General features: G+C 42.4%; 1 protein-coding gene and 1 long non-coding RNA gene across 4 annotated transcripts in view; one reads left to right on the forward strand and one right to left on the reverse strand.

Moving 5' to 3' along the window:
* Window positions 1-12239, forward strand: part of LOC138630987 (mucin-2) — a 35427-nt gene extending 23188 nt beyond the window's left edge. For all 3 annotated transcript variants that reach the window (XM_069715687.1, XM_069715689.1, XM_069715688.1), the window contains exon 5: window positions 11172-12239. In XM_069715687.1, coding sequence (XP_069571788.1) covers window positions 11172-11361 — 190 coding nt within the window. In that variant the 3' untranslated portion in view covers window positions 11362-12239. The remainder of the gene's footprint in view (window positions 1-11171) is intronic.
* Window positions 217-3268, reverse strand: LOC138630999 (uncharacterized). Its single transcript, XR_011311678.1, has 2 exons — window positions 2981-3268; window positions 217-555 (listed from the first exon to the last, which is right to left on the reverse strand). It is a non-coding gene; the product is annotated as an uncharacterized lncRNA (long non-coding RNA).
* Window positions 12240-15228: the final 2989 nt, after the last annotated feature.

A 15228-nucleotide genomic window follows, 5' to 3' on the forward strand; every position in this document is an offset into this window, starting at 1 on the left:
CCTCCTTTCTGTGCGTCTTCAATGACAAAATTGAGTGAAAAACAATGATAAATAGAATCTGATATAAAGACAACAAGAAAGAAAAATAATAGCTCTTGTATTATCAGTTTAACTGGCTGTCAAGGGTTTGAAGATTTGTCAGATTCTTGACTCTGACCTTTTGCTAACACTGTCAGAGCTCTCAGACCTGAGTGGATGTAGAGGTGTGTGTGTGTGTGTGTGTGTGTGTGTGTGTGTGTGTGTGTGTGTGTGTGTGTGTGTGTGTGTGTGTGTGTGTGTGTGTGTGTGTGTGTGTGTGCGCGTGTGTGCGTGTGCATGTGCGTGCGCACCACTTCCCCCATGGATGAGGCTGATAATGGAGAAGTGGTGTGTGTGAAATGTGTAAAGGGCAGGGCAGGCAGTTCCTCTGCAGTAATCCATCTTTACTTCAGGGCTGAGCCGTGGAGCAACAGGCGTCTCACAGGGGAGATGGAGAAAACACACTCTAGGCATCACTCTCATTCATATGAAACTACACAGAAGAAATGTTCAGCCAGCAGGAGCACCAGATTTTCCCTGCAAGAACACAAGAAAACAGAAATGAAGATTATTATTTGTTCCATATTCTCTCCATTAACAGCTGTACGGTGAGGCACACTCGAATGCGAAATGTTAGCAGTACATACATCTAAAAACACTTTTGTCTCAGAACATTCACCGGAGATGCCTCGCTGTAAAACTGTTATATGTTCTCACAAATGTGTATCCATCCACTTGTAAGTTTGTTTTTGTGAGGAAGTGACAGATATAGGGGCTGGGTGTGAAACAGAGGGAGAGGGAGTGCGAGACGCACCAAGAAAAGGGGGAGTGCGAGAACCCTTGTTCATGCTGTTTGGCAATAATCACAGAGCCGAAGTCGTGCCAACAGTGAGTGCCAGATGGTGCCCATCACCGTTGTGCCATGCCTTTGAAACACGGAGGAGAGAGCAAGATCAAGAGTGGCATGTGGAACAAGGAAGCGCAGCCTAATGTGGATGATGTGTCAGATAAATACTAATCACGCTAGAATCACACCCACAGCTAAATTAGATCCCTGAAGCTCATCCACTAGCACCCACTTTCAATCGTCTCCTTGCTTTGGCACCGTGCATCTGTCATTATCAGAGAGTATCAATAGATGAGAACATAAATGCTGAATGTATTTTTTTCCACTTACTATAATCAAATAGTATTCATCAGTACCACTTTATAACGTCTGTATGTGTGGGCGGGTGGGGACTATTTGCTTTATTAAAAGATATTAAATCAATTATTAATACTTTGTTATAAGCATTCTTTTAGATTGCCATGTTGTAAGAAACTTTTGGCTGATGTTTGGCCACCAACATGAACTCCGGACTAAAAGACTCAAAATGAACTAAACTACACTGTGTTGTCCAAACTTCTCTGTAGGAAACCATGTTTATATCGTCCACACTCAAAAATAAGAAAGCTGGTTGTAGACCTGATTATTATGTTGCAGTTTCAGTCTCACGATAAATGACAGAATGGTTTCAAGGTTGATAAAAAAAAAAGCTTTAAAGCGCCTTTCTGGTTCAGCAATTCGGAGACAAAAGCTAGCAGTCGTGAGAGAAAAATCTTTGGTCGATCTCAGTCAGCCCCACTGTGACGGTCTTAGACAAGGACGGAAGACATTATGAGAAATTTAGGATGAAATTCTTACAGTGTGGCCACTGCTACAAACCACATCGATAACTAACCAATCACAATTGGACATGAATTGACTACGCCGACTACGCCAGCTAATTTTGTGAGTGCCAGTTTTGCAACAAGTCCTCCAACCTGAATGACCTTAAAGGTTGCTATCAATAGTTTACAATGATTAACATGCTGTTAATCTTTCATAACAATCATGGTTAAAGCATTAACTTTAGATTTAAAACCGCAAACAAGTTTCCCTTGATTAAGTCCAAAATTTGTTGACACATCCATCCGCCCCGAGCTCCTCCTCATGCAGACAATGTGTCTCTAAAACTACATCAATTCACTTCGTCCTTTACATAATTACCATTGCTTAATGAAATGTAACTCTTTAGTAATAATAAACTGTTTAAGAGAGGGCAGTCTCCAGTTTTGAAAAACGTTTTAGAAGAAAAACACACATGGTCCACACTTCTGGACAACCTCTTTCTCCACACTTCTGGTTTTTTGATAGATGGAAGAGTCGGCACTGTGGCCAAAGCGTGTCCATATTTATTTTGCTGCATTTTCAAACCATAAGAGCGGCACAGATGGATGACATGGGCTGTGTTTTTATATACATCCTTTCACTGCAATTCACCAGACAGTCATTGCACAGTGTGACATGACTCAAATTGATATCATGGTTGGACACAGACGGCAAACCAGAATTTAGTTTTGACCCACCCTGCACAGTGTGACATATGGGAGACTCACACAAAAGTTGTCATTCCAGTCTAAAGGTGCCTTTAGAGAGAAGCTCATACTGTTTCAGAAAGTTCCAGAAAGTCTGAAGGACCCCTTAAATTCCAACATTAGAAAGCTGTGAGTGAAAGTCATTTCAGACTCTGTTCGATCGCCCAATAAACATATATATACGAGAAAAATGAATAAATTTATGTTCTATTACTCTGGTTTGACAAAAATTTGTTTGCTTAATAGCTTTTTATCCCAAGGCTTTCAAACACACGTCCCAATCTTCCTCAGTAAAAGGAGTTTGCTTCATGTATTTGCATCTTTATTTTGTCATATTTACATGCAGGTGTGAGATGAAAACAATCCTCAAAATTCATAGATTTTGAGGATTGTTTTACTTATACCCTCCATTTTCTTATTACATTATCATCTCATTGTTAGTAATCTGTGAATGTATTTTATACCACGTAAACACAAGTGGATTAAATAAGAGCTCCAGGCACAAAACTGGCATTTTTTTTTTTTTTTTTAGAGAGATAACAAAACTAATCTAAACAAAACAAACCTGAGTTAAATACTGTCGTTTGTGGTTGAATTCTTCAGTTGTCCGTGGAAATTCCATTTAGATAAAAGAATCAAATAAAAAGATGATAATAAAACAATCGAGATATCCATATTTTCTGCATCTGTGCACATATCGTCCAGCTCACCTCAGCCCTAAATCTTCATTACCCCTCCAGGCTCTTTTTTATCCGTCCCGCCTCCAAACACTGGTGAGGTGAAACAAGAATACACCTCGTCACACAGAGCAAGCTATGAAGAAAGCCTCCGCGCGTTAGTGTGTGTTTATGAATGGGTGTGACAGAGATAGAGATGGATTGATTCTAACTGCTGGTTGTTTATTCTCTTTTTTTTCAGGTGGCAAACTGCCACCGTGCCGTCACACCTCCCTCCCTCCGATCCCCCCGACAGCCACTCATCCATCAGAGCCTTCTGCTCCAGCAGCTTTCACTCAATACCTCAGTGGTGCTGAGGACAAACAGGCGATGTGTGCAACCAGCCATCACCTTTTGCCTTTTAATTCACCTTACCTGACTTACTGTACAGCTGCTTTGTGGTAGTATCCGGGTGAATAGTGGACAGACTTCTGCAGTGACAGGAAAACTCTGCGGTACTTTTGTGTGTACAATTGCTGGATAAATATCGATTGTGGGCGAGTGGTGAGGAGAAATCCTGGCTCGAATGTTGGGACAGACTGTGTAAGCACACCTCACCACATATGCTGCACTAAATTTGGCCCGAAACAGCCCCGGGAGGCCGAACAGTAAGTTTGGATCCAGTTTTCTCGATACCAGCACTCAGCTCAACACAAATCTACACTGTTTGTGTTTAACTACTCTTCACGCTGAAACTGTGTTTTACACTCAGAATTACAGATCAGCTGAATTGAAATGACGTGTTCAGCAGTTCGTGGTCCACAGTAACAGGGACGGTTAACCATCGTAGTTCAAATTTTCCTGCTCAGCAGTCCAGAAACAGCGCTGTAGAGGCAAACTGCAGGCATGTGAAAGATTTACCATTAAACCCTCCTCTTTCCTCTGTCAAGTCTGCGATGCAATTAAAGGTTTTGTGCTTCATCAAGCGTTTGGAGACCAATAACTTAAAGGCTGCGATAATCAATCATTTTTACGTTGCGTAATATGAAAAGGTCACTTGCAGTGATGAACCGTCACCCGGCGCCCCACCCCAACAGACGATTGAATAGGTGGTCGTCATCACATCTATCCCGAATGTATGGGCGAGTAGGGGGCTACGTAACCAACAACACATACACCAGTAGCAGCAACATATGTAACCTTCCTGGACTTTATCACTCTTTATATTACGTCACCTGACTTCCTCCATTCGAGGTCGCAGTTACTGTGAACTTCTAGCCGACTACTATGTGCAGTAGTATGTGGGTCCGGCCGGTGTATGTGGAAGAATGTGTATCAATAACTGCCTCTTCGGTCTGATAACAGTCAGATCTAGTGAGACTCTGCAGTTGCCCTCAGCTCCATAGAGGTTTTTTCTGCATGTTTCACACTCACATTTTTGTGTTCTGGCTTGCATCGTTATTGTTTTGGTCTCTTTGCTGTCATCAGTGTTGTTTCCAGACACATCAGGCAGCTGTTTCTATTGACAAAGCTCTAAAATCGGCTCTCACCGAACAGCACACAGACACAGTTAGCGACTAGCTGGTGAACATCAGGGGACATTTAACAACTAAAGAGCTGCACATTTCCCTCAGGAGATGGTGGAGACCAAAGACGGAGCTAAAGGAACATCACATATTGTCTGCTGGATGTCGATGTAGATGCCTCTCTGTTAACGCACTCCGCACATGAACTGACGTCCAAGTGGATCAGTGGCCATAACGTGATTTTGTTTTCTCCTCAGAGTGAATTCTTATGTCCTCTTACTTTGTCCGTCAGCCTGTTGTGTCATCGATCTACCGTACATCTCACCTACCACTGCCTCTGCTACGCTACATTTAACAATCAGGTTGCTCAAAGCAGCTCCTGATAGAGGAGGTTAAGTGTTAGCGACGTGTGCGCACACTGACCTCCCAAAGTAAAACAACAGCGAGTGTGAATTCACAGCAAACCGTTTTCTTTTCCCCCACAGAGCAGACTCTGGATGTCTCAGGACTGCCAACCTCGCTTTTGGCTGCATGTAAGCTTGTCGTATATATACACTTTGTACAGCATCTTCCCATGGTACAATGAGCTCTACGGGGTAAACAAAGCACTGAGAGTTAGACCACAATAGCGGGTCAAGTCTTGAGCTTGCACAGGCGAACTCTGATGGGACCGTGAGCTCCGAGCCTATGTCTGCTTTCATTTCCTCATCCTGAGCTCATGCTTCCTCAGTAATCAATCTTAACCTCGCTTGCTCTTTATTTACGAAGCTCTGTGATGCAGGGGATCTTCTTTGATCTTAAGCCTCTCAGGTTCTTCATCTGGTATCTTCAATAAAAACACTATTTTGTGTTATTTATTCATGCGCGTGGAGAGAAATACAAACAAGGTGACACCCTGCTTATTCTCTCCAACAGCTCAGTGTTGCTTTCTGAAAAACAAAGCTGTGTGGAAAGTACCAGAGGTCACTAATAAGGTCATATTAGTAAAATCATTGTGGCTAATTGTTTAATTGTTATAAAAATGTAAATATTAGGCATTCATTATTACACAATTGGAAAAATAATACAAGAGAAAGGGCAGAGATGCTGGGAGAGACGATGATATTGAGGCTGCACAAGGTTAAAATGATCCATAACAGGTTTCCCTTTGTTTATTCTGAATCGCTGCCAAAAACTTCAGCACTTTGTTATGAAGCCAAATGAACTGACCTTGAAAAAAAGATAGTTTCAATAAAATATTTTGTTCTGTTATGCTAAGAGGCATTGTGGCGTAATGTGAACTGACTGCTGGTGATGTGCTTTTAGACTTTTAGCATCCTATGATTATCATAAATTATAGTGTATAGTCAAACCTGACTGTGGGCAGCATAAATCATATGAAGATGTGTCCCCAAGGTATTAGTTGTGTTTACAGTGGCTTTCTTGTCTCATTCAGTCACACAGTCTCCTCTCAGCGAGATGTTCGCTGCCTGTTGGAGAGATCCACTTCAGCTGGTTCTCGCCTTGAGTTCACTAACTTGCTGCGCATATGACAACCAAACATCTCACCTGATTTGGATCTCGCCACCATGCCATTCAAAATAGTCCCCTCGAGCAGCGATACACAGAGATTCTGCCACAGCTGGACGTTGAGACGTTTTAATGAGATTTCCTCCAGACTTCTGAGTTTGATGAATGAAGGTGTGAAAATGACTGATTTTGTGTTTCTCTCCAATATGAAATCTCCTCTTATTGCTCCGTGGTGACCGCTGTGATTGGGTCTCTCTGTCAATCAGTTCAAGCCATCAGACGAAAGATGTTTTAGTCAGCTGCCAATAAAGTGACAGAGTGGTTGTCATGCTTGAAATCACACCTTAATTATCTCATTATCTTTAGATGTAAGACAATTTCTCATGATCATAACTTAATTATCTGAAGCTTGTATTTAGTTTTCAAGCCTGTCATCCTGAGATACTGATTTAAATATCAGACATTGTCGACAATCTTACTGTAAATGACTACTTGTGCCGAAAATGTCTACCGGTCGGTTCACTGCTTTGATTCATATCTCGAAAACTATTACATTAATATTTCATTTGTGGTTTTGTGTGAAAAAACCCAAAACTATCACTGTGAAATTTTGTACAAATATTCCAACCTGATATCACACCAAAGCTTGTAATAAACCCGTCAGTCAGACAGTGTGTCAGTTTCACAGTCGGCCTCGCCTCACAGAGAAAAGTATGGTGTCTTATGTTTTGGCATGTTTTTACCTAAAAGAAATCCACCTTTGCTGTTTGCAGCCTGAAACACGTGTCGTCCTGGTGAAAGTCTTGTATTTGTTCCATCCAACCACCGCAGACTTTCTTTTTTCTGACTTGATCATTCTTTGTACTTTGTTACTTGATCTCCATCACATAACCTTCGGGTTTTATTTGCTTATACTTTTCATGCCTATTCGAGGCAAAACGTGACACAGACACGGTGTCTCGGTGAGCCTCAGCTGCACTTTCTGTTTGGTGCTACTAAAAAAGATGTTTGCAAGCAAAATCTAGTCATTGTCATTGTCAGTATGCCACTGTTAGCATTTAGCTCAAAGCTTTATTGTGCCAAAGACAGTCCACCCTCTCAGAGCAGCATGTCTGCACACTCTTGGTTTTTCATTTTGCGGTGCTCTTGTTTCTTTCTTAGAACTATTTGATTTTGCTGAGGTGGTGTAATCACCTCACTACCAATTTAATCTCTTTTCTGTCTCATTCAGGTTTGCTCGGCCAAATTCTGGCCCTGCAAAATTCAACTGCACTTACTGTCCAGTAATTGTAAGCGATGCTCACAGAGAGCTTGTACTTGTCGCTCTCTTCACCTGACTACCTTGAATGACTTTGAAGTGTGAACCTCTTTTCCCATAGTGTATTGTAAGGCATTATATAGTGTATGTTATCTCCAGCTTCAACAGAAACAAACAGACTTACACTATGGTTACATCTGTAGCTAAATAACAGGATTCAGCTGAGATCACACACACAGTATTGTAAAAAAAAAAAAAACCGCATAGATATTTGGACAACATTAAAGCAGTGCATCTATCAGTATTTGAGGAAGATCTTTATTCAAAATTCTGCATCCTGCTGCTGGGTTTCTTGAAATGGATGAGCTAAACAAATCACACCTGGTTGGATAAATTACCAGCTTGTAGAAAGAATCAAAAGTTAAACAACGCAACCTTGGATACTGCAACACTCTTTCTAAAACGCACGCATCTGTTTGTATCCCACTCCCCGAATCAGTGCAGTCTAAATGTTAATGAAGAAGTGACTTTAAAGTAAAGGATTTTTTAAACTCGTCAAGCAGCTGGTGGATCCATCTTGAGGACGATAGTAGGAGGGGGGTGTAATACCTCAGGGAGCATCCTGTTCTCCTGAGCAGTAATAGGAAAGTTGCCGTGTGTGCAGATGTTGAGGTGTGTATGTTGCATGCATGTTTATCTGTTTTATTGTGTGTCTACGTATGTATTTTGCGTTTTTTTGGGTGTGGTGTGGAATTACATGCACAGTCCATCTCTGGACTGTGCATGTAATTCCTGCTAAACGGAAATGTTCTGTTTTTCTTTTTAAAGGATAGTCAGCCTATAGGAGAGAAAATTGCAAAGATATTTGGAATTGATTGCCTTCCCACTGCTATATTTCTGCTGAAAGTCTCTCCTCCGACAAACCAGAGGAGGAGAGATGGAGAAGAAATGATGTTCTCCTGCTGGTGCAGTTGAATGAATGTTTTATAGATGGAAGGATGAAAAAGAAATGAGGCCCTGCCCAACCACTATGCCTACATTATTTTAGTTTTAAAGTAATGTGTTATTGTCTGTAATATTTCAAATACTGCTGTTAATTTTATTTTTAATTTACTGTTAATTTTTTCAAATGTGAACAACCTTGAATTTCATTAGGTGGTTAACTACAAATCTGCTGATTCAATCCCCTCTAGAGATGCGCTGGGGTAGTGCTCTTGGGCAAGGTCGCTGCCTCCCAAACTGAATGATTATAATAGAGGAGATTTATACAGTAAATCTCTTAGGATGGAATAATGTGTGCAAAGTAAGGTCACTCAGTGGGAATAGATCGTATACTTACATTTTAACAGCGAGAAATATCTACTTTTTCCAGCTGATGCGAGTTGACTTTGGAGTCACTTTGATCTTCCTCGTTCGGAAACTGACATCAGAATTGTTTCAACCACTGAGACAATTAGATACGAGTAGAGAGAGAGAGAGAGAGAGAGAGAGAGAGAGAGAAGAAGCCCCTCAAGACACATGACAATACTCTGCTTTTAACGATTGTTTGCGAGGTTTCGAAGGTTTAAATGTTCAACACAAGATGTCTCCTGTGTCGACTGTTTGTGAAATGGCAGCATTAATAGAGATTGAAATGTCGATGTGTTCTCTAAACGTTCTAATGTTCAGAGACTGTGATGAGCTTCGGTGCATCCCAGTAACTGGATGATGATGATGTCAGTAATTACCACCATAAATCTGGTCACATACTCGCCATCGTCTCTGACACTTCCGCTGAACTTGCTTAGACTAAGTGTGATCACACTTACACATGGTACTATTACACTACCATCACAACACATTTCTTTCTACTTTACTTACTGGATGCTAGATTTAGAACGAGCTCGCAGCTGCCAAGTCACTCGAGCTCAGGTCAACACCGTAATATAGTTTTGAAACTCTACTTCTATACGGCGAGAATTGTATGTAAACACACCTAATATGGCCACAGGCAGGAGATGAGGTGGGGCGCAGCCTGAAGCCAAAACTGCAGAGTTGTGAGCGGAGGATAGAAGAGGAGCAATGGGGAGAGCTGTGTTAGGTTCACAGCTTCCTGCCTGCCACAGTTTGTGGGCTCAGTGTGCAGATAATTAAGGTTGAGGGTGGACAGCTCCCCACAGCACCAATGTGCCTTGATCACGCAGAACTGTGGACCGGGGCTATTCATTTTCAACAAAGAGGGAACACAGCAGAAGGGAGGCGGGAGTCACTGGGGAGCTCTATAGGGAGCTGAGCTGTATGGTGGCACAAATAAGGGAGGCTGTGAAGATGAAGGAAAGGTTTACTTTGTTTATTCTGTTCATTTTAGGGTAGCAGAATGGCAGAGAGCCTCCATCACGAACTTTCCCATTGACTCGTGCCTCATTTTACACAGCTTTGGAGGTTTGTTTCTCGCTGTGAAACAGTCCCCGTTGCCACAGAGAGGTTTAGTTGAAGTGGCTTTTTTTTTCCTACCTGCTGTAAATATTGTGGAGTGAAGAAATCCTCTCCACTGCTCTTTGTACCCACTCACTCTTTTACTGTTTACTCTGTCCGCACCTATCGCCTGCACTGTGCTCCTGTCTGGAGTTTGATGTTTCATTTGTTTGGTTTTTTTGCTCATTTGAATACCAGTGGGCATCCACTCCAGTGAGGGAGTGGGAGCTATGAAGCCAGATGGAAATGAATGTGAGAGTCCTCGTTGTTCTTGCCTGAAAACTCCAGGCCCGGCTGCTGCTGCTGCTGAGCTGAGTTCTTCTTCTTGCTTCCTCTGCAGCACTTCTCTCCTCATATCTTCAACCGAGGGAGTCCTCTTTATTTCCAGCATCTGTGCTGTGATGAGAAACACCAGCTAACTAGGCCACTGCATAATAAGCAAGAATAGCAGCAAAGTAAAATGAATTAAAAAAAAAAGGGAAAAAGAATCAGTTCACGGGGGGAATGCTTACCCGACATGTAACTGCTGACAGAAGTAATTCAGTAAGCAAATATTGTCCTTATTCCTTTATTGCCGATGCATCCATTTATTATTGCTTACCTTTACCTATAGCTTCTGCAGAGGTGCATCAGAGTTCACGTCTCATTTCGCCAGTGAAGCCCCTGAGCTATACTGTCATGTGACTGACAATGAACCTTGCTGACTTTTCCTTTGGTGTGTGTCAACTGCAGTTCTGGGATCCCTGCTGCTGCTGCGACATTTCTGTGATACTCAGCATTTTCTCACTTGATTCACTTTGTCAACAGCTTCATTATTGTCTTCTAGGAAATGGCAGATATGGGACTCTCCATTGTCTGATGCTTTTCACACTGGCTCTTTGTTGTTTAAGACTCAATGTACACCCCTGTAATTTGAAAAATGTGACGATGATTAAAGCAGGTATAATTACTGCTCGTATAATTTATCAAATAACATTATAAAATCAATGTGAAAGGGGAACAGCTGCAGAATCTGCAGCTTCCTCTGTGTTATGGACCTTTATAGTGATTTGTAGCTTATTGTTTAGCTTTCTGGCCTGAGAATTCACTCTGGTTTCCCTCTCACTGCTCTCATAGGGTCACTTTCAGTTTCAGGTAACAGTTTGTACCTGCTTAACACCAAACAGCATTGTACTGGGATCCTCCCCAGAAATATGGTCACTTCTAGCCCCAATAAAACCAAGATGGCAACTCCACTCGAGGCTTCAAAACGGCAGTTCACGAACCAGGGGGTGACGTCACAGTGTGTTGCCGCTTGGTTTAAATGCATACAACTAACTCTTCCTTGAATTGTCTGTGTTTTTGTCTTTCCAGTGTAGAGCACGACTTTCGTCTGCAGGAAGGGCAGGTGGTACGCACGTGGAAGGTGGGCGACCCTCCGGAGGGCTCGCCACCGACCCCCACTCCCCCGCCCACAACACCTCACCAACAAGACTCCCCTCAACCAGTGCGACCCCCTGCCACCACCAAGAAGAACCGGAAGAAATGCTTCTGGTTCCTCTGAGCGCCAGAGGATGGAGACATTTTGATACTGTAATGCACTGCATACCCCTCGAAAAAAAGAAAAAAAAAAGATTATCGATGGAGATTTGTTTAAAAAAACAAAAGGGAAATGAACTTGAGGATTAAAATGCAAACATAAATCCTGTGGGAGTTGAAAGCGCCACAAAGGTTATGATGCTAGCTGTTTCTGTTGGAGTCGATGAGAATAGTTTGACTGGGCCGCACATGTTGTTACTGCTCTTAAAATGCCACTGCAGCACTTCTAGGTTTGACACTGGTGCAGGAAAGCAAAAGTGCTGAAGTCAAATAAAAGCAAAAGTTCAGTACACAATATGACTCACAGTTAGGAAGCAATTAGGAGATGTAAAGAGAATATATAGCGGTCAAGGGGCACAGAACAAGAGGCAACACAGCAGAATGGATGGAGCATATTTATAAAAGATGAAATGACTTTATAGACGAAGAGAGAAAGAGACAGAGACGAGGGATTTATCTTCATTAATGGACTAATGAGGGTCAGAACACCAGCTTTTATATTCAGAGACATTTAAAAAAGAATTATTATGACCTGTATTTAAAACTTTTAATATACTGTAATTGATGAAAAGACTACCACACATGTCGACACACACACACACACACACACACACACACACACACACACACACACACACACACACACACACACACACACACACACACACACACACACACACACAGAGCACACACACACGTGGACAAATAAACTGACACATTTACATGGAAAGCATATATAAAGTGGAGAATAACGGTGAGATGAGTTCTGTACATATCAGAGCTATTCTGCTTGGATGATATATTTCAGATATGGATTACTGCTCTATAAAAAATATTTTACCACAGCTCCGTGGTGTGTGTTGTCATTCGACATGTTTTCGACAGGAGACAGTGGAAGAATCACCTCCTACAAAACCTGCATTGAAAGTCCTGCTGAGGTAAAAGTACGTTGATATTAGCTGCAAAATGTTTTTCGGTTATTAAATGTAAAAGTATTCGTGAAAAATTGACACTTAGCTGGTTTATTACTATAGATTACATTATTCACTGTTGCAGCTGGTTGAGTTGGAGATAGTTTTATACAGTTTGGTGCTTTAAACCAGTGGCTTAATGTTTGAGGGGGTCACAAAAGGTCAAAAAATAACTGTGAGGGGTCATGATATGATTAAGAGGGCAGCGAAGAAGAAGAAGAAAGAAGTTTCTATGCATCTATGTTTGGTAACCCTGTTTTAAACTATTTTAAAATATTTGCTTTTTTATTCTTTGAACAGTGAAACCACTGAAGAAATTTAGAAGTGAAAATAATTTCTTGGTGCAACTGGAAACAACTCGCTGATCTAAAATGGGTCACCTCCAAGATGTTGCTTTTCTGGAAGGGCCAAAAAAGTTGCCTCCAATTCACTTAATTTCATCACTGGTCATCATCAGTAAGCGTTGGTCACTTCCGAGTGACACGTTTTTTTTTTTTTTTTTTTTCAATGTCCTTTGATTTCCAGGAAAAAAAAGATACCACGACGGAGTGCGAGCAAAGGAAACTTCTCAGTCGTCAGATGGCGGCTCAGACAGCCCACTTTCGTGGACACTGCGGGGCAAGTCTCAGGAAATTAAGCCTCAGCTGTTTGATGGCTGCAAGAAGCCCCAAATATTACTACTTAGTAATTCATGACACACATAAGCTGCTTCTACGGGGCTCTGAGGTGGTATGAGATCCTGGCCTAATTTATTCCAAACTTTAGAAAGTGTTCGCTCTCAGTTTGTTTGCCGGCTTGTTTAGATTTGTTCGACTCCCGGCAGCTCCCACTTTGCCTCCAAACAAAGCAGTTAGAAGCAGACTGTGTTTTATTTTCGTTGGGAGGAGTTATGTGGGAAAAGACGTTTGAGGCGTCTGTCAGGCAGCAGTCCACACACTCTCATGTACTGGACTTGTAACTGCCACTTGTTTTTTTGTTCTTTTTTCCTCTTCACTGGGCTCTTAAGACACGAGTACACAAATGTGCTCACATGAGAATCCTCGCATGCATCAGCCTAAAGCTTGTTCAACTTGTTCACTGACTTAACTCTGTCCTGCTGTGCTGCGCTGAGGTGCACAAGTTGAAAAGCTTCTGCTGCACGTATTACCGCTTCAAAATAAGAAACGCACTCACACACAAACACAAACCCCTGTCACACACACTCTGTCTTCTAGCAGCCACACATTTCCACTACACACACACACACACACACACACACACACACACACACACACACACACACACACACACACACACACACACACACACACACACACACACACACACACACACACACACACACACACACACACACACACACACACACAATCTCACAGCTAACATATTGTTCTCAGACCAACACAATGCATTATCTCCCCCGCAGTTGTTCCTCTCCCCTTCACAACCAGGCACACGCTCCGTCCTGGTAGCTCTGTGTGTGCCGTGCAATGCTGAGAGGAGTGTAGAGTTGTCAGTCATTAATCTGCTACAGCACAGCCTGTAATCCTGATGACAGAGCGGAGCGGGTTTACAGAGAGCACAGAGGATCTGAGCCCAGCCTGGAGTGGGGAACAAAGGAGCCGGAGAAGACTGGCTTTGAATCCGTAAAGAGAAAGGAAGTGTGTGTGTGTGTGTGTGTGTGTGTGTGTGTGTGTGTGTGTGTGTGTGTGTGTGTGTGTGTGTGTGTGTGTGTGTGTGTGTGTGTGTGTGTGTGTGTGTGTAGGGATTCTAGAGTGAGCTAGGTAACTATTTTGTCAGCATTGCTGCAGTGCTATTCAAGAATGCTGGCACACACAAAAGGAAAAGAAAAAAGCTCTACATGGAAAGCAACCCTGGCTGCCGGTGTGTCACGGCAACACATCAGATAAACCGGCTCCGGTCCAGACTGGTCTTTATGGAGCTCCGGATAGAGACGCACAGGTCTGCAGAGAAAGAGAGAGAACAAGCTTATTTGGAGGGGCCTCTTCAAAGAAACATCAAGGGTCAAAGTTGGCTCACGCAATTCAGTGCAACATCAGACGAAGCTCGGCTGAAAATGAAGGAGAGAAAAAAAGAGAAGCATGTCTTCAGGCATCAACAAGCATGCATAATGGGCATGTGAAAACAACTACAACTGCCCCTGCACGCTGAGAGGAAGCAGTAAAGCTAATACTGTATGAGTCATTGAGTTTAGGCTGCTATAGAGGTATTACGTTTCACTTTACCACATTACAACTAAAGAGGTCATCTCACAGTCAATCAGACCGAGAAGTCGGAGGTGCTGCAGCCGTAACCTGTCCAGCAGTCAAATAATATCATTTGAGGACTAATGCAGGAAATGATGCAACATAAGCTGTGTCTTTTCTCAATGACTTAATAATGATGCTGATAAACAAGCCCTGAAGTTGCAATGATACTTGAAAGAATTTTATTTTCTTTGAACTGAGATAGGAGCCTCATTAGTGACCAAATAAAATAAAAATATGGATTGAATGTGGACCGGGGGATCCAAATTAAAAAAGACCCACACACACAACACGCAGACTGACACAATGCCTGGGCACATCCTCTGGCTCAGCTCTCTAGATTTCAGAGGCAACGCACACAAACACACACAGTATTCCAGTCATATCCGAGTGTGTGTGTGTGTGTGTGTGTGTGTGTGTGTGTGTGTGTGTGTGTGTGTGTGTGTGTGTGTGTGTGTGTGTGTGTGTGTGTGTGTGTGTGTGTGTGTGTGTGTGTGTGTGTGTGTGTCTTACTGGGAAATGGTAAATAATGAATTAAAATGTACCCATTTCAACACGACCTGCCAAGTTTCTGAGTCAACTGCGATAGCTGCAGAT

The sequence above is a fragment of the Brachyistius frenatus genome, unplaced genomic scaffold (genome assembly GCF_029030835.1).
Source record: "Brachyistius frenatus isolate BFR_SWC_R1_liver_20210118 unplaced genomic scaffold, ASM2903083v1 Contig_146, whole genome shotgun sequence".
NCBI lineage: Eukaryota > Metazoa > Chordata > Actinopteri > Embiotocidae > Brachyistius > Brachyistius frenatus.